This window comes from Lingula anatina, chromosome 6 (genome assembly GCF_051362555.1).
Source record: "Lingula anatina isolate TDL-2025a chromosome 6, LinAna3.0, whole genome shotgun sequence".
Taxonomy (NCBI): Eukaryota; Metazoa; Brachiopoda; class Lingulata; order Lingulida; family Lingulidae; genus Lingula; species Lingula anatina.
Window position 1 is genome coordinate 22,352,507 of NC_141772.1, and position 23,996 is coordinate 22,376,502.

Here is a 23,996-nt window from a genome sequence, read left to right on the forward strand (position 1 = left end):
TCTGTGAACATATCAGTTTATCATTTTGACGGCAAAATAAAAAAAAACTGACGAAATTAACAAGTTTCACTATTGTATTACATACTTGATATATTTCTTTGGTATACAATATGCTTCTGTCCATAATTTAACTTAAAAACATGAGTCATCAGCTCAACCTAGCACACATTAAGCGCCATAAACGGTTGACAGCTAGGTTTTATTAATTGCGTCATTACTGTTGCTAATATTTTAAACTGATGAAATGATGACAATTACCGTGATTTAAATATTGATTTAGTTTGATGCAGATCACGTTGAGGGCCTCATTTGTGCGGTTAGAATTGTGATAAACAGGTCGTAATAAATAAAACATTATTAATATTTCCGACCAGCGGAAAGCGAGATGCCTTATCTGTAAAAGTAAGAAGCAAGTTGCATTTTTAGACAAAGTAAAATTAACAGTTTGACACTTGTTATCCATTAGTAATATTATTTATAGAAGTCCCTTATTAAGTGCTGTTATCAACAGACTTAAGTCTTCAGTTAAATTTAGATCGTCATTCCACCTTAGAGGAGCTCAGATCATTCCAAATAATTGACAGGTTGTCAAAAATGCAACTTTTTTCAGCTTATCTGAATAATAAATAGTTACATGTCATTGGTAACGACATAATGACATAAATTGATCGACAAATGGAACCACAAATCTCATAACCGTAATGTTTGCACTCATTATGTCAATATTTTCAATTAAAGCTTGAAAAGCGCCGTCTGGCGTGGAGCAGGGATACCCTTACATATAGGTACTCCTGTGTACAAATGATTTCTAAATAACAGAATTTGCTAACAGGTCGGCTTACACTTGCAGATATATACGACCTGTTTGTTGCAAAACGCCGTCTTTAAGGTAAAGTGACGCTTTTGAATTCTGAGGCAATATCCTTAAATACAAAAGAATAAATAAATAATTTGTTATTGCATCATTAAAATTGATCCGTTAAGTAGTCCTCTTACTGCCCTCTTCTAATTTAACACTGAAGCCATCTTCATATGGCGGTTCAAAACCCTCATCATCATCATCTGTGAAATCACTAAAATCACTGGAGTCGACAGAAGCATCTAGTTCCGGCTGAGAGTCGCTCAAAACTGAAAGGTCTGTCACTGACACCGACGCATCGGTCTGGCAGTCAGCGTTTTGTTGTGGTAAATATGAAGCGCCGTGAACAGACGAGTTCTCTCTGGCATCATTCCGCCTGTCCACTTCGCAGACGCAATCGTAAATATTCTCCTCTATCGCATCGTAGCCAGGGTCGCCTGTGTTTGACTTTTCGCTCGCATCCTGATTATTGTGTTTTGACCAAAGTGAATATTCCTCCGTTGTATTTGCCTCCCTGTTGTCGTTATTCGAAGATCTGTCTTCTTTTACATAAGAATATATATCCTCGTCTTCGTGGTACATTTCTTGATTCAACCCATTGTTCACGTCTTCAGCGTACATGTTTCTGCCTAAATCGCCATTTTCTGTTAAATACAGAGAGTTGTTTTGTAAGTTCGATTTTAACGATGAATCTGCGCGTAGACTTCCATGTACTGAGGGCTCGAGGTATGTGTCTTCTGCTGCGTCTGTTGTCGTATGGTTCCCTCTAATTTCTCCAATATATGATATCGACGTTCTCTCTGGGATAGGGTTGTAAGTGTAGTTATTCTGCAAGTTAAGAAAATTGTTTAGAAGATAAGTCTTGAAACAGTCACGTAAACAGTGGCTACAAAGTGGCATGGCACCTAATCCTTTTTAGTAGGGCCAACCCTCAGTCACCTACCCACCCACATTCTCCCAGACTTCAAACTTCCGGACTTAGCAGTAGAAAAAACGGCAGCCCTGTAGTCAAAGGGGGTTTGGGGGGGGGGGGGGGGGGGGGTCCGAAGAACCGACCCCCCCCCCCCCTTTTTTTTTTTTTTTTTGCTGGGAAAAGGTCCAATCTGGGTAAATTTGATCTAGGCAAATTAAGATTTCATTTTCCACATTTTCAGAAAAAGATCATCCACCCCCACCCCTTTTGCAGTTGCTGGATACGGGTCTGCACTCAGTTTAGAAAGGTGTCTTTTATGCCTCAACCCAGCTTACACTTTAAAAGTGTTTAAAATTCAACGGCAGCGAAACTAATTTGTTTTTCGGTGTTAAAAATTATACAATCTTAAGATTGATAAAAGCAGGAAGGCAGTTTACAGTTCAAACTCACCATATCATTCCTCTCACTGGGATCCGGCAGCTCGGCGTAAATATGAAGGTGTATATCTTCAGGTGAGAGACGCTTCTTCTGTGGCTCTATGCGGATAGCTTGCTTCTCCCTGTCTTTAAAACATTTGTTGAAGAATCTGGAATTAAAATTGGTGTATCTAGCAGTTAACAGCTAACCAATGCAAACATTGTATTATTAAGCATGGATTAATTGTGTAATTATTTGATTCTTACTTATTAAATATTACTTATTGATTACATGTGTATGACATGCTTCCTTTTTACTGACTAGGATGTCAAAACATCATATACAGAATATATATTTTAATGAATGCACGATATTTTGCTTTTGTTTAATTTGTATTTTATATAAATGTACACTTCAATTACAAGCTGTCACAAATGCTTTGAATCCAACTTCATCATACCTTCTTTTTAAATAATCCCTCTTCAGGAATAACAGCAACCCTACGATAAGGCAGATTGAGACCACAAACCCGAATACGCCGCCGTTTACCCCCTCACCCGAGCTCATGCCGTGTGCTTTAAGAATATCCGCTTCTTCTGTGCTGTGTGCAATGGACTCTAAACATATTAGATATGATAATGTTATCAAAAATTCACATCACCAGGAAATCATTTTGATAAAAAAAAAAACGACAGAGCTTTAAAATTCTTTTCATGTACAATAAACCCGCCGTGGTACTCATTTCTGAAAACTTGCATGCCCCTGTGAGTGGATTTCATACGCTAATATAATTATATTGAAAGCATGGAGTTGAAGGAAATAGGATGTACGTCTGTATACAAATTAGCAGGTGAAAATATATAATACTCAGCTCACATATAAATAACTGGCAGAGTTGCTACATAATTAGTAAAACAGACATTTGCTACGAACAACTGGTTTATCCACACAGTGTTTAACTACAAAGTGACATTACTCGAATAATATGAGCTGTCAATCATGCAATAATAGAATAATAAATTTACTGAACGGTGTGCCAGATGTAGATATAGCCGTAGCGTCAGACGTCACCCTAGATGGCGCTGTGGTGTGGGGCGAGGTTCTCGGCAGCCCGAGAAGAAGGATAGTACGACTTGGTGTTATGGTGATGGCAACGGACGCAGTGTTCATTGGCGCCGGAGTCGCAACTTCCGATGTAATTTCCACTGGCACCGTGCCTTTGAAAACACACATAATGTACAGGGTGGTTAAAATATATGGCTGCCAAAAATATGAACCTTTCGTGGGATTTGATGCGGGGTAAAAAGTAAACCAATTTTCCTTGTGGCCTGAAAAATTGGGAGGTTTACTAACTAATGATCTTTCCGCTGAGTTTACAACTAAGAATCCTATGGTTAAAATGCTCACTTTCGTCTTCAATCGACTGAACCCTATAATAGATTCATATGCAGTTTTTTTTTTTCATTTCCCCATTCAAGAAAAATCAAATTGTAGCGGGAGTCATAATTTCTTTACTTAAAAAGGCACGCCACAGGTCTGTAAGGCATAACTACAGAATAATGAAAATAAAGAGCAGACTGATCCAGAACAGCTAAAAATCCCACGAACTGGCCCTGGTTTTGGCAATACTAGTGTCACAAAATTGTCGCTTGAAGCATTCTTGTGTAGATTTTACATCGCTTAGTGTATGGGGAGTTTTTAAATAGATTTCCTTTGCAAGCTGGAGTGACAGCTGTTTTAACCACCTTGTACATACAATTAATCATAAACAAGGTTAGTTTTTAGTAGAATATATGCATGCATAACATATGTTCAACGCGGAAAAGGATATATGTACTTGTACAGACGGATGACATTTTACCCAAGTTTCCCATAGGCAAGTTATACGTTGCAAAATCCCAATTATATATTGATAAAATAGAAAACGTTCAAGTAACCATAATATCTGAATTGTTTTTCTCTGAAAAAGTATTTGGTGATTAATTCTTCCCATGGAATATTCTGATATGTCTCTTTAAGAGTAAGCCTACCCCTGTCTCAAATCAGTATTACATTTGGCATTTCTGTGATGAACGGATATATGCGTCACCACGAGTGGTATTAATACCAACCTGTGATATTACAGCGACTTTGTACCGGTTTGTATATGGCCTTACAGCTAATAATTGCTCTAAACTGCCTCATATGGTGACAGTTATTCATTTGGGCACGCAGTGCGAAAAAAAATCTCTCAATGGCGGGCTCGTAGGCATGGGTTTCGGAGTTTGAAAGAGCAGCCCTTTTAGGATAAAAAAAGTCCGCTACATGTATGAAGCAAAATGTGATTGACAATTACTTTTTGTGCAATGGTGGTAAAATGTCAATTTTTGTCCGAAAAAAAGACCCCCTTCTGCCTTATTTTGGCTGGAAAAAGCTCCACTCTGTATCAAAATTTGATCTACCTTCATGTAATTTATGGTGGAAAGGCCCACATTTTAAGAAAACGACCCACCCCCCTTTGTAAATACTGTCAAACAGGCCAGTCCGGCGATAATGACAGAATAGAACACGAACATATCATCGCCTGACATGGCCGCTTACAACATCATCCATCTTGTCATGGTCAGGTGCGCTAATTGGTCAATGATGAATTACTTCCCAACGACAAGCGCGTGACAGGAATCTAAGTGTTTCATTTCAAGGTAGGACTGCAAGCATTTGGCATAATTACTTAATTAAACGGTTGATTCTGCGCTTAAATAAAACTGCGTGTGTAGGCCTACGATTTTAGCCCACCATTATACTAGTACAAAATATAAATGGAAACCTAAACGAGCAGCCTTAGTTAACCGAAATGGATTTCATCTGTGAAAGGAAAAAACTTCTGCCGGTTTGTTATAAAATCGGGTCGGAGACGTTATTCTTCACAATGCAGGTGATGATATAAAAATAAATTACCAAAGTATTTTTATAAAAAAAACGACATGGTCTTGCATAGACAAATACGTACTGGACTTCCATGACTTGGTTGTCGTCCCGTAGTTAACTGTCGTCTGCGGTTGAGGTGATGCCTCGGCCGTCGATTTACACTCATAATTATAGCCCCAGTCACAGGCCTGAGTTTTAGGGTTGAAGACGAGACCGCTCGCGCAGGAGCTCTCTACCGAGATGCCATTCCTGCACTGTAGAAACTTATTGCAATCCGCCGGGTGCGGCCGCAGCCTGGTTCCCGAACACGTGGTCATCTCGGGTGAAGATTATGACTGAAAAAGAATCAATGACTGTTAATTCCCATGCTTATGTATGTACCAATGTGTTTATCAAAAAAGTGGCATCGCGTCTGACAGTTTCAACACATTTTCCCGTAACCCCTTTCACCTTTTCCTTTCTCTCTGGGCACGCAACCATGGTAAACGTAATGAAACAAAGCCTGAATTCCGAAAAAATATGACTGCTTTGCAATTTTGCAGTTTGCGAACAAGCAGTGCTTAAATAATAATGAATTAAGTTCACAAGGCGTGTGTGCTGGTGTAGCAAGCTGCGACAGACAACGCGTGCGAATGTCATATTAGACAAGTTTATATACTGCTTAACTGCTGTTGCGGATTGAATGAAACTTAGACCTTGTTAACTGATAAAAATAACAAAAGAATTATTTTTATTATTTACGTACGGCACATTCGTCTCAGCGCTGCTTACATAAAACCAACCGGACATTATATTAAGACCATTTTTAAAGACTTAAAAGAACATAATTTAGAGTTTAGAAGGTACTAATATTATAAAACTGCAATTTAAAATAAACATTTTGTAAATAAAGTCTCCAAAATTTGAGTACATCACTTCAGTAAAATTTAATTAAACACACATCACAATGAAACCCATCTTAATATCCAAATATAAATACTCTGGGAACATTCATATTGTCCAACAGCCTTCAGCGTTTTTTAATCACTGCAGCACACAGAACATCGTGGCTGAACATTTCACCCATCTTCCGCTTGCCGCCGGCTTTTCCATTTCCCCTCACAGGGACAGTGCGCGGTTGCATGTCCTGTGTTCATTTTGCCTTTAACACGTAATAACATGCAACTTCATGATATCACAACTGTCTGAGAGTTAGACCCCATTCCCATACCTAGAACGATCTAGCAGGATCGACCCATCTCCGAGTTGATTCTCGCTAAATTGCATCCAGATTAAGCGTCTTAGATGTCTGACACGCCTATTAAAGCTGCTAAACGACAGTTAATACCCCCCTAACAGTTTTAGTAGACGTGCCAGGCATCAGAGTCGCTTAAGCTGAATGTAATTTAGCGAGAAACCCCTCGGAGATGGGTCTATCCCACTAGATTAATCTAGGTATGGGAAAGGAGTCTTAGTGCTAGGTGAGAGACTGTGTGGAAGACACGGACGGGTACTAACAGCATGGGATGTGGCCTTGGCATGCTGGATATGACACAACGCAAGATAGAACGAGTGTGTGAGAACAGGAGGCCTCCTCATAGCGTGTGCCTGTGAGTGTGTGTGTACGAGAGAGAGAGAGAGAGAGAGAGGGAGCGAGAGAGAAGGGGGGAGAGATGGGGGCGCCTTGGACAGTATGACCGACAACTGGACCTAAGTTATATATACAGAGCACTGACCATCTCAAATCATCTGTGTATTCAATGAGTAGTGTGAAATGCATATAATTAAGGTCAGGCGATATGACCTCTAGTAGTTGATGTAGAATAAATAATGTAAAATAAATAACTAAAACGGAATAAAAAAGAGGCCGACCCATCCTCACTAAGCTATACCTTAATCACACATCCTTTGTTTATGTCCCATTGCCAATTAATATTCAGAGCAGGACAACGCGTAGGTTTTTAATGTGCCCTACTTTCTAATAGTGTAGACAGAGTGTAAATACAAGTATTTAGTTGAAGGAACATACGAAACGAAGTCTTAGTTTCCTGATTTCTTCAAAGCCTATGTTTTACCCTTCAATAAAGCATACCTTAATGATAGTGTTTATACGGTATAAAAGCCTCATTAAGTTTGCTTCGGGTATCATTTTATCAGAGATGATGACAGGCTGGGGTCCAACTCACTTTATGATATAGGAAGTAAGCCTGGGAGAGCTGTCATCCTTTTGCAATGATTAAGCTGTTTAAGACATTTCACCTAACTCATAAGATTTATAGTAAAAGCTGAATCGACATTATAATGAAATTAATTTAACAATCTAACATCCATCAAGTTAATCTGAATGCTGTAATCCATTAATTACACGCTTCGTCCGATTACATCTTGTTAAAGACGAACGCAGGGTGCCAGATAGACAACGGTATGCCGAAGACTTTTAGGGTCTGTATATGACAGCGCAGTAGGATTTCCGTTCATCGTGACGTGCGAATATTGTCTTCTGGTGTTGAATCAGTACTGCACGCGCAGTGACAAATATATTAAAGGCATAATAACTCTTTGTATGAGACCTATATTTCACAATAAAAACCTTGTGAATAACTCATAGAAATATAATATATTCTGTTTTACCACAAAAACAGCAGTTATAGCTTTTATTCTGATATTTGAACTTGTCTTTAGACCACGTGACCTCCATTGATGTCTATACTCTGTTAAAATCTCTTAAGAGATTTTAACAAAAAACCAAACTTTTTAGAAAAAAACCAGGGACTAACTTTGAATGTAAAAATGGATTCATTAACCATTGGTAAGTATGGGAAAATTGTTGTTTACTCCAGGAAAATTCATTTTTTAGCCGAAACGAAGAGTTATTATTGCTTTAAATGTTATTTTTATTTTTGGTAATATAGATTCAAACGCATGATCCTTACTTCAAACTAACCTGGAAGAAGTCATAAGCAGCTAATATATCAGGTTCATTACAGCAGTCCACAATGCCGCAGTGGAAATGTATGACATTTATATGAATTTTTGTCAAATGATGATTTTATCATATTTTTAGATTGTCCCTTTAATATATTAGCCACAAAGTAAAAGAAATGATCATTTCTGCGGTCATCTTTCTCATATTTCCTTACTTTAATCGCACGTACACAGAGGTGAGTAATGTCCAACCGAATGATTTGTGTATACGAAATGAAATCCAAGTCCACGTTTTATTCATAAGATAACTGATAACAATGATATTAATGCTGTTGTCGTCACGGCTTTTCTCGCCCGCACCCAGGTCTAGCACAGTTCAAACTGGGCTTGATATTAATACAGAAATGTTATGTGCCCGATATTTAGATAAATACTGTAAGTGTTGACTATATAATACTGTGTGACCATATGCTGCTTTTACTGATGAAAAGTTAGAATGTGTAACACCAAAATAGTAACCTAGTGCCACCGGCGCCTTATTCATATTTATACCATACATTTGCGGTAAATTCAAAATATTTGACCCAAGAAACGATGGCTTTGTATCTGCTAGATGTACCTCTCTTTGGCAAATAGACACGTTAAATCCCCCTTCCCCCCCCCCCCCCTTATTCCCGGCGGACTCCTAACGTTAATCCTAATAGAGACACCACTGGTGAATAATACGACGTCATCAGGTGACTTAACACCTTCTAAACTCACCTTGACTGTAGATTTTCCCTTGAATTGTTTTGCAGTTATAGTCCTCTCTGTGTCTAAGTTGGAACAATTCTCTCTGCAGTGATTACCCGTTGTTTCTGAGACAAATGATGACATCTAAATATTCCCACGGATTTGTCATCATGATGAAAACCAAAACAGGTCGTCAGTGCAGCTCTACGCCCTACAGTAATGAGCCGTTAACTTCGCAGTGATACATACAGGTTTATGTTACCAAGCCTGACTGTCCTTAGTCTCAGCATTGCTCTCTGTCTCTCTACCTTCCTCTCTCTCTCTCTCTCTCTCTCTCTCTCTCTCTCTATTGAGTTATTAGATGAGTGTAGCAGTATGTATGTATGGTCTCGAAATAATTGACACGGATTTTAGTCGTTCTCCCTCGGCCTACACAAGAAGACTAGCCTGCAGACATCCTATCTTACCTGAAGGTGAAATTATACATATTGCCACTGCTGACGGCAGCTGATTCACCAAAAGTAAAAATATATACAGACTGAGTGTAAATGGCAGACGCACAGCGCAGCTTCCTGGGAGATGATCACAGCAACAATATAACACCCCAAATGTTGCATTAGTCAGTGGTAATCAACCTACACCGCAAAAAAAAGTTTGTGAGATTTTTTGTCAAAGATTAAAAAAATTGCTAAGCAGATGACGCTCTACATGTCCTCGGCCCATTTAGAGAGACACTCGAGTGTCGGATGTTATGAGTATGTTGTTTTAATAGGGCGAGTGATGAATGGTTCGCCGGCTGTGATTCACCTATGCAAGCCTCGCGGCATGTCGTAAGTGTCGTCTGCTTTTTTAACCACGTGATCAGTTTAGACAGACCGTTAAACTATTTCCAGGCGTTTTTCATTGTGTTAGTAATAAATGATGATTAGTGTCTGGTTTATGCAGTCTCTAGTATATCTTTCAAACTTGGCATTAGTCAACGTTTATCAAAAAAAAAAAAAAAAAGACTCGATCCCCACACTTCTCTTCACGTCGATTCTTGCTTATTTTGTATTATTTCTCGTATAATGTCACGTGATACAGACAGCCTTGATTCATACTTTTCCGATGATTTCCAACAAGAAACCGCTGTAAAAATGACTAGCACATAACCATGATTCCTGCATCATATGTGTTTATTACACCAGGATATTCATATAAGTAGCTTATGTGTTATATTGCTTAAAACTCCTACCCCCTTTTTAAATTTCTTTTAAGAATTATTAACAAACTGATAAGTGTGTAACAATCGACAGTCGCAACATTCCGTCGTATACTTGAAAAAGGCCATACTTTCTGCCCTCTCTCTGGACGAAGGCGTAAACAAATATTACTTTTAGGTGCAAAAATCGTTTATTTGGACTCACCGCTTAAGTAAAACTTTTTAACGTCCGACACTTCCTAGGCATTGTAGGCTTCGGTCACTTTAAAAGAGTATGTGGCCAATTTTTTTTTTTTTACCGTAAAGGTAGGCGTAAACAAATATTACTTTTAGGTGCAAAAATCGTTTATTTGGACTCACCGCTTAAGTAAAACTTTTTAACGTCCGACACTTCCTAGGCATTGTAGGCTTCGGTCACTTTAAAAGAGTATGTGGCCAATTTTTTTTTTTTTTTTTACCTCGTAGTAACTTTTTTCTTAAATTGACGGGGGGCCAACTTACCCTGAGGTCCAACCAGCCCCGGTCTCCCTACGTACATGGTAACATTCTGGGTCAAAGACTAGCTGAACTGATTTGCTAGTGGTGGAGTTGTCAAAAACTCCTCCACTTAATTAACACAGTTAAGTACTGTTATAACAGTTTCCTTCCAACGCCAAGCCGTCTGTTTGACAAGAAAGGTAGTCCGCAAGAGCAGTATTTCACTCCCCATTACTTCATACAGGTTGCATATGCTAACCCCTATGGTTAATTAACCCTAACCCAGCTATCACGGAACGCTTTGATAACGTTACCACAGCGTTATGTATTGGATAGCCCATCAGCAAACATGACGACAGTGCTATTTTAACGTTCTACACTGTCATTGCTCCGAGAAACGTTGCCTAATTTCAAACTATGAGTTGGGGTTACTTATATTTATTTGAAGTCTAAAATCATTTTAAAATGACCAGTGGACTTTACAAGTGTAAATTCACAAAGTAAGATAGATGAAATCAAACAAAATAAACATCTTACTTAATAGACAAATACACTGGTGCTATACAGTACAGGGCCATATGCCCCTACTTATTTTACATATTTTAAATGTCCTCTACGAGTTCTCTAAATGATATTGTGTAACGTTTCCAAAATCGTTTAAAAAAAATAAGAAAATTTCCTAGAAAACGTCTTTAGTTTGCTAAACATCATTTCTAATGTTTACATAAACTTAACGTTCCATCAACGTTCTTAGAACATTCTTTTGTAAGGACTTTCATTCCTAGTGCTACCATTTTGTCACACAAGATTCACTGAAGCCCACTTCATTGAATGCCATTTGGTTCGTAAGACCATTTGGTCCTAAAATGGCTTAAGCTGCTGTAGCTTGGTGGAAGTCAACTTACACTTGTTGCATGACCAACTTCAATTGTGAACTAGAAAGTAAACTTGCATACAACAGAAATGGGAGATGTGTCACAAGAAGGAGTCACATTTTATTCATATAATGTTTTGACCCAGTCTGGTTTGAAAGTTCTAATTGTGACTGTTTTAATGCCAATGTAAATTAAATAAAAAGTCCATCATGTGAACTGAATAAGATATCATTGAAAATGATAACGTTTATCAATATGAGCGTCGAGATGCCCTAATATCCCAGATCACGTGTTCTTTATAATTTCACATTACATTGTACAGTACGGCGTTTTACTCCATGTACAAACTTTGAACAATGTGAAATATATTTTAAAATGTACCATCATAATAGTGGTATCATGTATTTGAGAAAAATGCACAACAAATTAAAGAATTATTTTGAGCATTTGTTTTGATAATGATTTCCATAGAAAAAATATACAAAACAGCAAGATTAAGCACAACAGGATAAAACAAAAGATGTATCCCATGTGACCAGTACACCATGTAATGTGTCGTTGGTTTCCTGATTAAGAATAAGAATAACCCTAACTTTGTTACTTTTACAGTTCTTTCTTTAAAATAGTCCTTAGAATAGTCCTAATCAGCTTTGACTTTCTTAACAGTGATTAAGTGTGTAACATTTGACATCCGCCACATTCCGTCTGCTTCTTCGGAAAGGCCATACTTCCTACCCTCTCTCTGGACGAAGTCCATGCAAAATGACAACACACTAGAGTCAAATTTAAAAGCGTCATCTGCCCAACCATGGAAATAGATGGCCAGGACCGAAGCACCGACCTCTGCCAGCGATGGAAGCACGAAATCACACCTCATCTCCTGGTGCCATATCAAAGCTTTAAAGGTTGGAAATGATTCGTTCAGAATATCGGCAATTTCCCCTTGAATAAGCAAAGAACTTCTAGCCTCCGCGACCTTCGTTAGGTTTACGGCTTCATTAGGAAAACGAGCTTTAAAACAGTGCACAGCGGTGTTCCAAATGTATGCGTTGTCCCCACTATTAAACTGTATTAATATCATCCCCCCAGGCTTGAGGATGGTATACATGGCAAAGACAGCTCGTTTGATGTCTTCGTGAGGGTTACAGCAATCATCCAACCAACGTGTAAGATGATACATGGAATGTAAAGCAAGCACCCTGTCCTGTTGTTCTTCAGGATACGCTCGAACGGACTTCAGATCTTCCACGGACTTCCCGAAGTAATCCTGGAACCGTCCAGAATAAGCCACATCCAGCTTAACATTTTCCAGGTTCTCAACGCATTCCTTGTACTTCGTCAGGGACTCTACATGAGGTTCTTCCACGCTGACGATTACATCTTTGTTGAGGGCTTGGAGTGTTTTACAAATGGCTGACATGGGGATTCCTGTACCTCCCCCAAAATCCATTATTCGTGCGGGTGAAGGAAGTCCTGATAGGTTCAGGATGTTCTCGCGAATGGTATCAAAGTCCGTTAAGCTGCGTTTCTTACCTTCATCCTCTCTGAAAAGTGATATAATAAGGACTTGAAATACTTGATGAATGAAAAAGATTAACAAATGACAAATGATTAGCTGCTTTTTACTGGATTACACCTACCCGTTTTCGATAATAGTTACACATTTGTAATACGCTTCAGCGTTATCCAAGGAGCTGAACTCTTCTTCCAATCTACGCCGCATCTCCTGTTCATCTCGAATTTTCGTCTGGTAGCTTGCTGCCATTGGAAATACTGTGAACTGACTGATAATTCTTCCAAAATATGCATATACTGGGATACACACTTCAAAATTCAAGTTCTAACCCAGCTTTTATTAACGTCTACTCAATTCAACAAGTGAAAGGCAACCTATGACAGCCCGCATTGCAGACGATATCCTGAAACAATTTCATTCCATGTATTTCCTGTATTTTTGTGGTGGCACCCGCATGAAAGCGCAGTAGATGCTGCAGCACAGTTGACCTACTTCACACTGACACCAAGCCTCAAAACCTTTAAGGGACAGTTGAGGTATATACTCCCCAGATGTATCATTCTTCTATAACCATGGTTCACAAAATCTCAGTAGAAATTAGGCATAACGCTTCACCGCAGTAGTACATTACCACATTTGATTATATAACATTATCTTGTGTGACCTATATTTGCAAGAGACCTTGTCTCATTAATTCTAAATTACCATGCGTATAAATAGTTTCTTTACGTGATCTGCATTATAATACATTCTGTAACATGTAATGCGGGTAACGTAACTGCTGCATAACTGGGGTTATGCGTTTAAGGTTCATAACAAGGGAGAATACAGCAACGCATACAAATTACCACTACCGGTTTCTTACACAACACAAATAAAACCCACCGGCCGATTTCATAAAGGAGGTTTAACTAAACCTAGTTTAAGGCTAAAACCTAGTCTAGCAAAACCTGGTCTAACTCAAGACCTAAATTGCATTTCACTAACAGTGTAGGAAAGCCAGAAAACCAGGTTTAGCTAAACCAGTTTTAACTTGTCCTTGACCTCCTGTTGAATGTAACAGGATTACATAGACAAAGAAATCACTGAACTGTGTCAATCAGGTAGGCGTAAATGAATAGATGACACACACTAGCGTTGAAGCAGATAAGCTGTGTAGCTCATATGAAAAAAACTTTGGAAGTAAAGAGCACGTGAAAATGAGCCGAAAGAGAGCGGAGAATTTTTCTGCTGAAGAGAAGGGATTCACCTCAGGACTAATAAAGGAGAAGTCCAACATCACTGAATCAAAGAAAAATGATGTCACATCAAGTCAAAGAAAAATGAGGCGTGGAAAGAAATTCTAACAAGATTGGCAGCACATTTTCCACAAGCCGGAAAAAGAACTGAAAGGCAGGTGAAAGACTTCTGGAAACGAGCGAAAATAAAAGCTAAGAAAGAATTTGCAAATGTTAAAAAAGCTGCAAAAAGACTGGAGGGGGGCCAAAAGAGGTTGAATTAAGTCAAGAAAATCAAGCATTGATAGATTTTTTTCCAAGCTACAGAGTTAAACCTGGGTCTGACCAGGTTTATTTTTAAACTTGGTCTGAGTCCATAATCCGGGTATCAAAATCTTAGACCTCAATTATGAAACGCAAACCTGTCTACACCAGGTTTAGAATGATGTTAAGCCAGGTTTTACTAGACCACTGGTCCAATACTAAAACCTCCTTTATGAAATGCAGGCAATCCCTAAACCTGGTGTTAACTCACTTTAGACCAGGTTTAACTTTAAACCTCCTTTATGATGTAGCACACTGAATATTTTGGTATTTTTACAAACTAATAATATCTGCTGAAGTCTACCTGGACACCTGAAGTAAGTAACTCTAACACAAGTGAACAATAACTAACTACTGCACTACCTGTGCAGCTCTTTATTATAGTACCAGTTATGCAAATGACCCAATGCTACAAGTCCAATAAATATGATTGGCTAGTTTACCACTGCATAACCACTGCAATGCAACACCCTACCATAATTGTTTGAGATGTTATCACATAGCCATTATGTAAGTTCTACATACCTCCCCCCAGAACATTGAAAACATTTACTAAAATTAAATTAATAAAATCAATTGTTCAAAATCTTTCCGGCTTTTTAACTATTCTACCGGAACGTGTTTTAATTAAAGAAGGTGAAAGACATGTCTCTGGTTTTGTTTGTGGATTCACTGTCTGATTGTGCACTGAAACCGGATTGCTATAAGCTGGTTTAAGTCTGTCAACCGAGACACGAATTGTTTGTCCATTCCTTAAAATATCAAAATATTTGTCGGAACGTGAAATGATAAGGTAAGGACCATCATATGGTCTAATCAATGTACCTCGATGAGCATCATGTCTTACATATACATGTTCAGCTTGTTGTAAGTCAAACGGCACATATGTACCAATCTGCCCATGTCTAGATGGAGGAGCAGGAGCCAATTTCTGCATTGTTTGTTGAAGTTCTTGCACAAATTCATTGTTAGGAAAAAATTTGTCATCAGTTGTGTTCGGAATAAAGTCACCAGGTACTCTTAAATTTGTACCATAGGTAAGAAGTGCTGGTGATGCATCAATGTCCTCTTTCCATGTTGACCGGATACCAAGTAATACAATTGGTAACTGGTCCATCCATCTTGCATTGTCTAAACGTGTTTTGAGGGCTTCTTTCAATCTGCGATGAAATCTTTCAACCATGCCATTGGATTGTGGATGATAGGCTGTTGTTGTGTTAGGTTGAATGCCAAGCACCTTGTTAAGCTCACGCCAAAGTTCACTTGTAAATTGTCTACCTTGATCTGATGTGATGGAGTCTGGAACACCAAACCTTGATATCCATGAGCATAAAAGAGCTTTGGCACAAGTAACTGCTTCTGCATTCGGTAAAGGTACAGCTTCTGGCCACCTTGTAAACCTGTCAACAATTGTCAGAAGATATTTGTTATTTTCTGAAGGAGGAAGAGGTCCAACCAAATCAACATGAATATCACCAAATCGTCTATCTGGTGGATCAAAGGTGGTTAACGGTGCTCTAGTGTGACGTCCAATTTTACTTGTTTGACAGGCATGACAAGATTTTACCCAATTACGAATGTCTTTTTTGAGTCCAGGCCAGACATAACGACTTGAAATGGCACGGATTGTTGGTTTTGTTCCAGGATGACAAAGATTGTGTATTGCCTCAAAAATGATCCTCGTCATTGAAGGTGGAACTACTGGCCGAGGTCGACTGGTAGTTGTATCACAGAGAAGTTTAACCTCACCAAAGTTGACTTCCTTTAACTTCAAAGATCCTGGATTGGCGCACAGTTCAACCATCTTAGTGTCAGTCTTTTGTGATGCTGCTAACTGTGTAAGGTCAATTGTCGGCATTGTAGCTGTGGAGGCAATAAGTGGCTCATCAGTTTCCACTGGGGCTCTGGACAGAGTGTCTGGGACAATGTTATCAGTTCCACTGATATGTCGTATATCAGTTGTAAATTCAGCAATAAATGATAATTGTCTCTCTTGACGTGGTGATCTGTCAGATGTACTCTTGAACGCAAAAGTGAGAGGTTTATGATCAGTAAAAATGGTGAATGGTCTTCCCTCCAAAAAATATCTGAAATGGCGGATGGTACTGTAAATTGCCAAAAGCTCACGGTCAAAAGTGGAGTATCGTTTCTGGGTAGGTGTGAGTTTTCTAGAAAAGAAAGCAATAGGTTTCCACTTCCCTGATTGAAACTGAGAAAGTTCTGCTCCTATTGCGGCGTCAGAAGCGTCCACTGATATCTTGGTTGCTGCCTGTGGTTCAGGGTGATGAAGCATAGTTGCAGAAGCAAGAGCCATTTTTGCATCCTGAAATGCTAATTGGCATTCAGGGGTCCACTGCAAAGTCTTGGCTCTGCCCTTGGTAGCTTCAGTAAGAGGTATTATTCGATGTGCGATTCCAGGAAGAAAACGATGGTAGAAATTCAGCATTCCCAGAAATCTTTGAAGGCCTTTTTTATCTTTGGGTGATGGAAAATCTGCTACTGCTTTCACTTTTTCTGCAAGTGGTTGAACTCCAGCTGCAGACACTGAATGACCTAGAAATTCAACGTCAGATTGTCCAAATACACACTTTTTCTTGTTAATAACAAGTCCATTTGTCCTTAACAGGTTGAAAACTGCTTTAAGATCCTCCTCATGTTGTTCAGGTGTGGAACTTGCTATTAAAATGTCATCAAGATACACAAAACAACAGTCAAGTTCCTGTAGAATGCCATCCATTAATCTTTGGAACGCCTGTGCTGCATTTTTAAGCCCAAAAGGCATTTTAAGGAACTCATAAAGTCCAAAAGGTGTGATGACTGCAGTCTTAGGAATATCATGTTTGGCAACTGGTATCTGGTGATATCCCCGAATCAAATCGATCTTAGAGAATATTGTCTTTCCATTGAGTGATGAATTGAGATCTTGTATATGAGGTAGAGGATAACGATCGTCTATGGTGATGTCATTAAGTCGACGATAATCTCCACAAGGTCTCCAGCCACCATTGTTTTTCTTCACTATATGTAGAGGAGATGACCATGGTGAAGAGGAAAGACGCACTATCCCCAGATTCTCCATTTCCTTGAATTCCATTTTTGCTGCAGTGAGCTTTTCTTGGTCAAGACGACGTACTCTGGCTTTAACTGGAGATCCAACGGTTGGGATGTGATGTTCTACTCCGTGTTTATTTTCCTTAAAGGATGACACTAAGAGCTCCGGGTAGTGTTCTAATACTGCTTCGTATCTTGTGTGAACTTTGTGAATCCCTTGTTGCTGAGATCTAGTGAGGTGAGCATGAATGACCGTTTTTCCATCCAATGAGATTAACTTTCTGTTGGAAAGGTCAATGGCCAAACGATGAGTAGTGAAAAAGTCAGCACCTAGAATGGGTTGTGTGACGTCAGCTACCCAGAATTCTTGAGTGAATTTTGTTCCTTTCCCTAGTTTTAAAATCATCTTCCTTTTTCCGTAAGTAGGTATTTTTGTTCCATTTGCTGCAATAAGACTTGGGCCACTGGTTCGTTGTCGGTCAAATCGGTTAGCAGGAAAAACGGATTCTTCTGCTCCTGTATCTACAAGGAAAGTGCGCCCAGTGACAATATCAGAAACGGTGATTGTCCCCATATTGATCGTAGAAATTTGTGGAGCATCAGATAGACCAGCAGTGCTCACTAATTTCTGCTGGCTTTGTCGTTTCCCTGTTGTCTTCGTGTAGACATTGGACAAGGACAGCCATCAATGATTTGTTCACATTTCCTGGCTTTATGTCCGAACCATGAATGATATTTACATAATTTGAACTTGATAGTGCCAGTGCGTTGGTTCTGAGATTTCATGGCGTTTATTTCTGTATCAGTTATTGTTGTAAGATTTTCTTCAGGCATGTGGTAGTCACAGAAATTGAAGAAGGGGCAAGAGGGTCTACTTCTAAAATCCGATCAGCCATTTTAGCTAAGGTGTCAAGATCAACTTCTGGTGATTGTGCAAGAATCCGTCTCACTTCTGTTGGCATCTGATTGATGAATAATGTGCGAAAAAGTGTGCTTGGATCTGCATTTAAAGAGCGCATATGCATCAATAGTTCCGTAGGTCGTTTGTCTCCTAGACCATTTATATTAAGTAATGCTGTATCCTTTTGGTATTGTGTGGCTTCATAGGCTTCTAACAGTGCATGCTTTATTGCTTCATACTTTCCTGTCTGAGGTGGTCTCTCAATTACTGACTGAACACGTCTGGAGGTTGATGAGTCCAGGAGTTGCACTACATGATGAAATTTAGTCAAGTCATTTGTAATGGCTGGCTGGTGTGTTGCAAAGGATGATTCCAGACGTAAAAACCAAGCAGATGCGTTTGTGTTCCAAAATGGTGGTGCTTTAAATGAAACAGCTGATATTGTTTGCACTGTAGAACCTTGATATATGTCCAGGGTTTGTTGTCTGATAGCATCTGCCAGCTGTTTAATTCCATCTGAATCCATTGCTCACGTCGGGGTCACCAATGTAGCACACTGAATATTTTGGTATTTTTACAAACTAATAATATCTGCTGAAGTCTACCTGGACACCTGAAGTAAGTAACTCTAACACAAGTGAACAATAACTAACTACTGCACTACCTGTGCAGCTCTTTATTATAGTACCAGTTATGCAAATGACCCAATGCTACAAGTCCAATAAATATGATTGGCTAGTTTACCACTGCATAACCACTGCAATGCAACACCCTACCATAATTGTTTGAGATGTTATCACATAGCCATTATGTAAGTTCTACAATGAAATCGGCCGCACGTGTCCAGCAAACAGTGCAACCTAACCTGATTTTGAAATAAAATCGTTCCAATGAAATAAGTTTTTGAATAGGTAATTAAGCGTCAAGTATTTACAATGAACGACCTTTAGAAAACGAAGCCCAAAACAGCACTGAAAGATTTTTTTAATGTGAATAGCCTGCTCATTCAGTAGCCATAAAGGAGGAAGATGATGAGGATGTGCAGATGGTTCTCCTTATTTAATTACAGAACAAATTAACCTAAAACATTTGAAATTCCGCCTAAACTTATTCTAGTATCCTTTATTGTCCTCTGATACATGTATCAAGGGCTGCACTGTTTCATTAATAATTTTTGGAAAAAAATGATTGCTTAAACGTTGGTCAGAGAGTGGCCTTTCTGTACAAACACTAGATCCATAATTTGAAATGGAAAGAAGTTCCCCTTAAAGGGATAACAGCTCTTCGTATGAGATTTATATTTACAATAAATACATTGTAAACATCTCATGGGAATAAAATTAATTTTATTTTACCACAAAAAAACGACAGCTTTTGCAATTGATCTGAAATCTGTGCTTGTCATTAGATGGCTATGCTCTGTGTAAGTGCCAGATTCCTTGCTTTAGATTTACAAGGTGTAAGTGCTAGATTCCTTGTTTTAGATATACAAGGTGTGAGTAGTTTTCATGACTTGCGTGAGTAGCGCGCCTGTTTTGAATGTAACTGAGTCATAACGCTACAGGATTTTGCACAAGTAGGGTCTCTCCTGCATTTTACCGTTATTTCCAACGTTGTATGGTGTATTGTTACAGTTCTACGGAGAAATCATAATGTAAGTCTTTATCTTATCAAAATATATTTGAGCATTGTATTTATTAGTTTTCTGTATAAATGATAAAGGTAAAATATTGGTATATTAGCTAGAGCACCTGGTAGGGCGTGGCCATTAGTATGAAATACAGTAAATGTAAAATACGCGAACGCATTAGTATAATTGTCAACTGTAAAGCCTTGCTGTAATTCAGTATTTAACGTTTTAATTAAAATTATATTATGGTAATTGTATTATAAGGTAAATTTCATATTATTTGTGCTTATTGAATAGATAACAGATTCAAGTCTCGCTATATAAAGCCGACTTAATGTAATGTTCAATATATCTAGTAAAATACGGTTATGTATTTGATGTACAGTGCCGCCGGAATGTCCCCTTACCAAATGGCCGTATGGTTTCCCAACCCTGCCCCATATGGTCGAACAATAGAGGCCGTATGATAATTACAGGGTAGGGGAATCCCCAAGCAATCCTTATCGGACACCCAAATTAGTCGGTTCAACGAACACGGTCTGCCCCTTCTTAATTGCCTCATGTAAGGTTTCTATTATAGCTGATGCAAAGAGATTGCTATCGACACGAGCAAACAATACCGGGTTATGTATCATCTGCAACAGAAGACTTGAGTAAAGGCAAGTCGTATATTAGAACAAAGCTCTGAAGAACAAATCAGGCTTAGTTTTAAAACACGTATAACAATTTTATTTGATGATAATAAGTCACGATCAACAAAAGCGTAGTTAAAATGGAAAACTTTAAATAGATAAAACATCAAATAAATATCAATGCCTCATTACCTTTATTACATGTGTTGCTAATTTAGTAGCCTGATGCACGACCTTCTCGCTCAATTACCGCTGGAATCACCTTCTTTAGGTGATTAATATATTTATTACACTTTTCTGCGTTAATATTTCCCATGCCTCTCTAATGCCGTCAACAAGTTGTTCTCTCGTGGTAGGCTTAACACGCGTACGCAGGTGATGTTTGATTTCAGCCCATACGTTTTCAATGGGGTTAAGGTCAGGGCTTTCTGAAGGGGAGCAAAACCAATTAATACATCAGCTTACTGTTAGATTCCATTTGTATCGTGCACTCGTCGTATTTCTTTAACACATAGTAAATGGCTTGTCGCGACACTTTATGGCCTTCATTTTCCATTTGTGCGGTTATGTTTTTAATTCGCACCCCTTGTTCTCGGAGGGCGATGATACGCAGACGCACGTAATCGCTAAGAGGCATCTTGGAATTGTGATGATTTGGAAAATTTGAGTGTCGATTTATACCGTTCACTTGGCAGGTGACACGATGGCATGGAAATCAGTGACATAAACATGTCATATTAAACAAAATACTTATTGGCCATTTAGGAAGTTCAGGTACACAAACAATCCTGTTGACACGTGTCAGTTGATTTAGAACTATGTGCAATTGATTAGTTTGGATTGGAGAGCGTCATCGCAATGTTAACATTAATTTTAGACGACGCGTGTCACACAGTAGTGATTATGTAATAGTCAGGGCTTAATCACTGTGTTTACCCAGCATGAATAAAGCTAACCTGTACTGATTGTTAATTAATGTGAGATGACACGTGCCAACCAGTGAAGTTAGCCCGAGAGATTGTAATCCAGCTTTTTAAATTAATTTCTTTTGATGCTTTTAAGTATGAAGAAGGCTTTTGGTTAAGTTTGGGCTTTAGATCGTAAAGATGAACTATTCCTATCGTTTTGAATTACATATCAAACAATGACAGAGAAACAGTTCCTACTTTGTGTCCTAAAGAAGTAAGGAATCAATCTTTCGGCCGGCCACCCGTCGCCTTGTCAAATAAAGAAATATTCGAAATTCGACAATGGGCCAGTTCCCCAGGCAACTTTTGCGTTCAGTTGATGGGAAGGTTGTTTACGATTGATGAACGAATACGAAAGGACAGAAATGTTACGGGTGTAGATGGGAGAGATCCTTTATGCAAATATAGACTGAACTATATTAAAGATATGACTACAAAATGTTTATCACTGAAACAACTGACAAGTCTTTTTGGAAAAAACGCATTTCGTCTATGAACAAAGCTAATAGAAATATAAGGACATACTATAAAAATAAATTTCAATCTTGCTAATAATATGCATATAGTAAAGACAGTTTGAAGCCTAATAAATATTACATGTACAAGTACGAGTAGTGTTTTATTTGATCTTTAATAAATTCATAAATTCATTTATTAAACTCTATGTAAATTCAATCAATTCATAGCTACAATGTACATGAAAATTGCTGTCATCACCGAATCTTTTTGGTAAAGCGACTTTTAAAAATCACTGTTGGCAAGTTTTTATACTTAAAATCTCCGTATCAGAGTAGAGTGATCAAAGTAGAGTGAAGCCACCGCGCATTAAAGGTCAATTAATGCTTGGACGAACACTTAATTGCGACTACGCTCACCTTCGATCTTTATCTCAGCGAGCTAGGGTTAGGCTCTTTTGTTAGCAGAAAGTTTGTCACGATAATTGCCCGACGGGCAGGGTATGGAACTATTGTTAACAGAAACCAAACAGCGTATGGATGACAATGTTATTTCCATAGTTACCGAGAGAGGCCGTCCGTACAACCCGCAGCGACCCGGAGGGTAAGTAAGGGGAGATTCCGGCGGCACTGTATGTAATTTAAAAGTTCAGATGTACATGTATAAGTATTTATATAGTTTCCTTTATTTATTTTATTTATTTATTGTTTTCTTTCCTAGATTATGTACCTTGCTGACCTGTCCATTTGCAGTACCGACATAAGAGATGTGAATGGCAAAATGTTAACTGAACTGAACGTTGAAATAAAGCATGAGTTACATATATTCTCCACTGTCTCAACGATTTCACACTCTGTAATGATCTCTTAAGAGGCCATTAAAAACAAAAACAAGCTTTTTAGAAAAAACAGGGACTAACTTTGAAAAATGTAAAAATGGATTCACTAATGGTTTCGAAATTGAGAGAATCTCTTTTCATATCTCCCTCTTTCTAGAAATGTTGGTGGCTACGTAAATTTCTTTAAAATGGATCCATTATATGGCCAAAATAAGCAATAAATACTGTGGGTTCATCCATTGTGGAGAATAATTACACTTGAACAAGTTTCACAGATTGTGGAGGAGCTGAACTTTTCTTCCAATCCTCATCTATTTTTTCACCTTCTTCTCTATTCTGGTACAATCCATCGGACAGAAAACAAAATATTCTAACTTTCGTTGAAATGCACTCGGTTATTACCTATCTAAAATAGGCAAGTGAAGTATTTTAACAAAAAAACTGCGTTAGACAGGACTGTAGCCAGTGGGGCTCGGGAAAATGTCCCCTCTGGGTAAAATTTTATCTAAGTACACGAAGGTTTCATGATAAAAGGTTCATTTTTTCAGAAAAAGAGCCCCCCTTTTGAAATTGCTGGCTACAGGCCCGTTAGGTACCTTTTTAAAAGTAAATTCTTAACAACTCTCCATACGACATTCATGTTTCCCAGTAAATACATTGTAAACAACTCATAGATATATAATGAATTTCATTTTTCCACTAAAACAGCAGTTATTGAAATTTATCTGGAATTTTGCTTGCCATAAGACCACGTGGACTTTAAAAGATGACTGTAACACAGTTATACCAAAACCAAACTTTGAAGAAAAAAAACGTGGATTAACTTACCTCATGAAATTCGGTTTTTGGTCCAAAACGAACTGTTGTTTTTCCCTTTAAGGTCAACCCCGTCAACATTGAATGTATATAATTCTGCCATTTATGAAAACACAAAGGCCCATCATATGTACATTTCAAATGTTTTAATTCACGCGATCTGCACTGTACATTGAGGTATTAAGGGGTGAAAATATCTGTAGATACAGGTAAATTGCGTCTAGGTACACGAGCTGACCGGAACCTATCTAAATTGTATTTAGAGGGGCATAAATTGTACTTGAGCTCGACATTTGTATATGTTTTGAATTTCAATGTGGATAAAGCAATCTTACTTTGCCAAGATTTGAAGTCTCAAATTT

General features: G+C 38.4%; 2 protein-coding genes across 5 annotated transcripts; both read right to left on the minus strand.

Moving 5' to 3' along the window:
- Nucleotides 1-60: 60 nt before the first annotated feature.
- LOC106175072 (uncharacterized) lies at nucleotides 61-9,451 on the minus strand. 4 transcript variants are annotated; one of them, XM_013556891.2, is made up of 6 exons: nucleotides 9,200-9,451; nucleotides 5,179-5,431; nucleotides 3,215-3,406; nucleotides 2,650-2,806; nucleotides 2,223-2,358; nucleotides 61-1,687 (listed from the first exon to the last, which is right to left on the minus strand). In XM_013556891.2, exons 2-6 carry the CDS (start codon nucleotides 5,411-5,413, stop codon nucleotides 980-982), a joined length of 1,428 nt encoding a protein of 475 aa, XP_013412345.2. In that variant the 5' UTR covers nucleotides 5,414-5,431; nucleotides 9,200-9,451; the 3' UTR covers nucleotides 61-979. The 4 variants fall into 4 exon arrangements, with proteins under 4 accessions (XP_013412345.2, XP_013412344.2, XP_013412348.2 ...); XM_013556890.2 differs by having other exon boundaries at nucleotides 8,763-9,451; XM_013556894.2 differs by lacking the exon at nucleotides 9,200-9,451 and adding an exon at nucleotides 6,968-7,131.
- A 1,941-nt stretch (nucleotides 9,452-11,392) lies between these two features.
- Nucleotides 11,393-13,470, minus strand: LOC106178929 (uncharacterized). The gene is made up of 2 exons (XM_013562305.2): nucleotides 12,926-13,470; nucleotides 11,393-12,829 (listed from the first exon to the last, which is right to left on the minus strand). The coding sequence occupies exons 1-2, from the start codon at nucleotides 13,048-13,050 to the stop codon at nucleotides 11,926-11,928; spliced, it is 1,029 nt and encodes a 342-aa protein (XP_013417759.2). The 5' UTR covers nucleotides 13,051-13,470; the 3' UTR covers nucleotides 11,393-11,925.
- Between the last annotated feature and the right edge of the window lie 10,526 nt (nucleotides 13,471-23,996).

What these genes read in the sequence shown, in the direction of transcription:
- LOC106178929 (XM_013562305.2), bottom strand. Translation starts at nt 13,050, where the DNA reads ATGGCAGCAAGCTACCAGACGAAAATTCGAGATGAACAGGAGATGCGG. An exon ending in GTAACTATTATCGAAAACGG is followed by an intron (nt 12,830 to 12,925) that starts GTAGGTGTAATC and finishes ATCACTTTTCAG; the next exon opens with AGAGGATGAAGGTAAGAAAC.
- LOC106175072 (XM_013556891.2), bottom strand. Translation starts at nt 5,413, where the DNA reads ATGACCACGTGTTCGGGAACCAGGCTGCGGCCGCACCCGGCGGATTGC. An exon ending in AACCAAGTCATGGAAGTCCA is followed by an intron (nt 3,407 to 5,178) that starts GTACGTATTTGT and finishes GTGTTTTCAAAG; the next exon opens with GCACGGTGCCAGTGGAAATT. An exon ending in CCAGTGAGAGGAATGATATG is followed by an intron (nt 1,688 to 2,222) that starts GTGAGTTTGAAC and finishes CTTAACTTGCAG; the next exon opens with AATAACTACACTTACAACCC.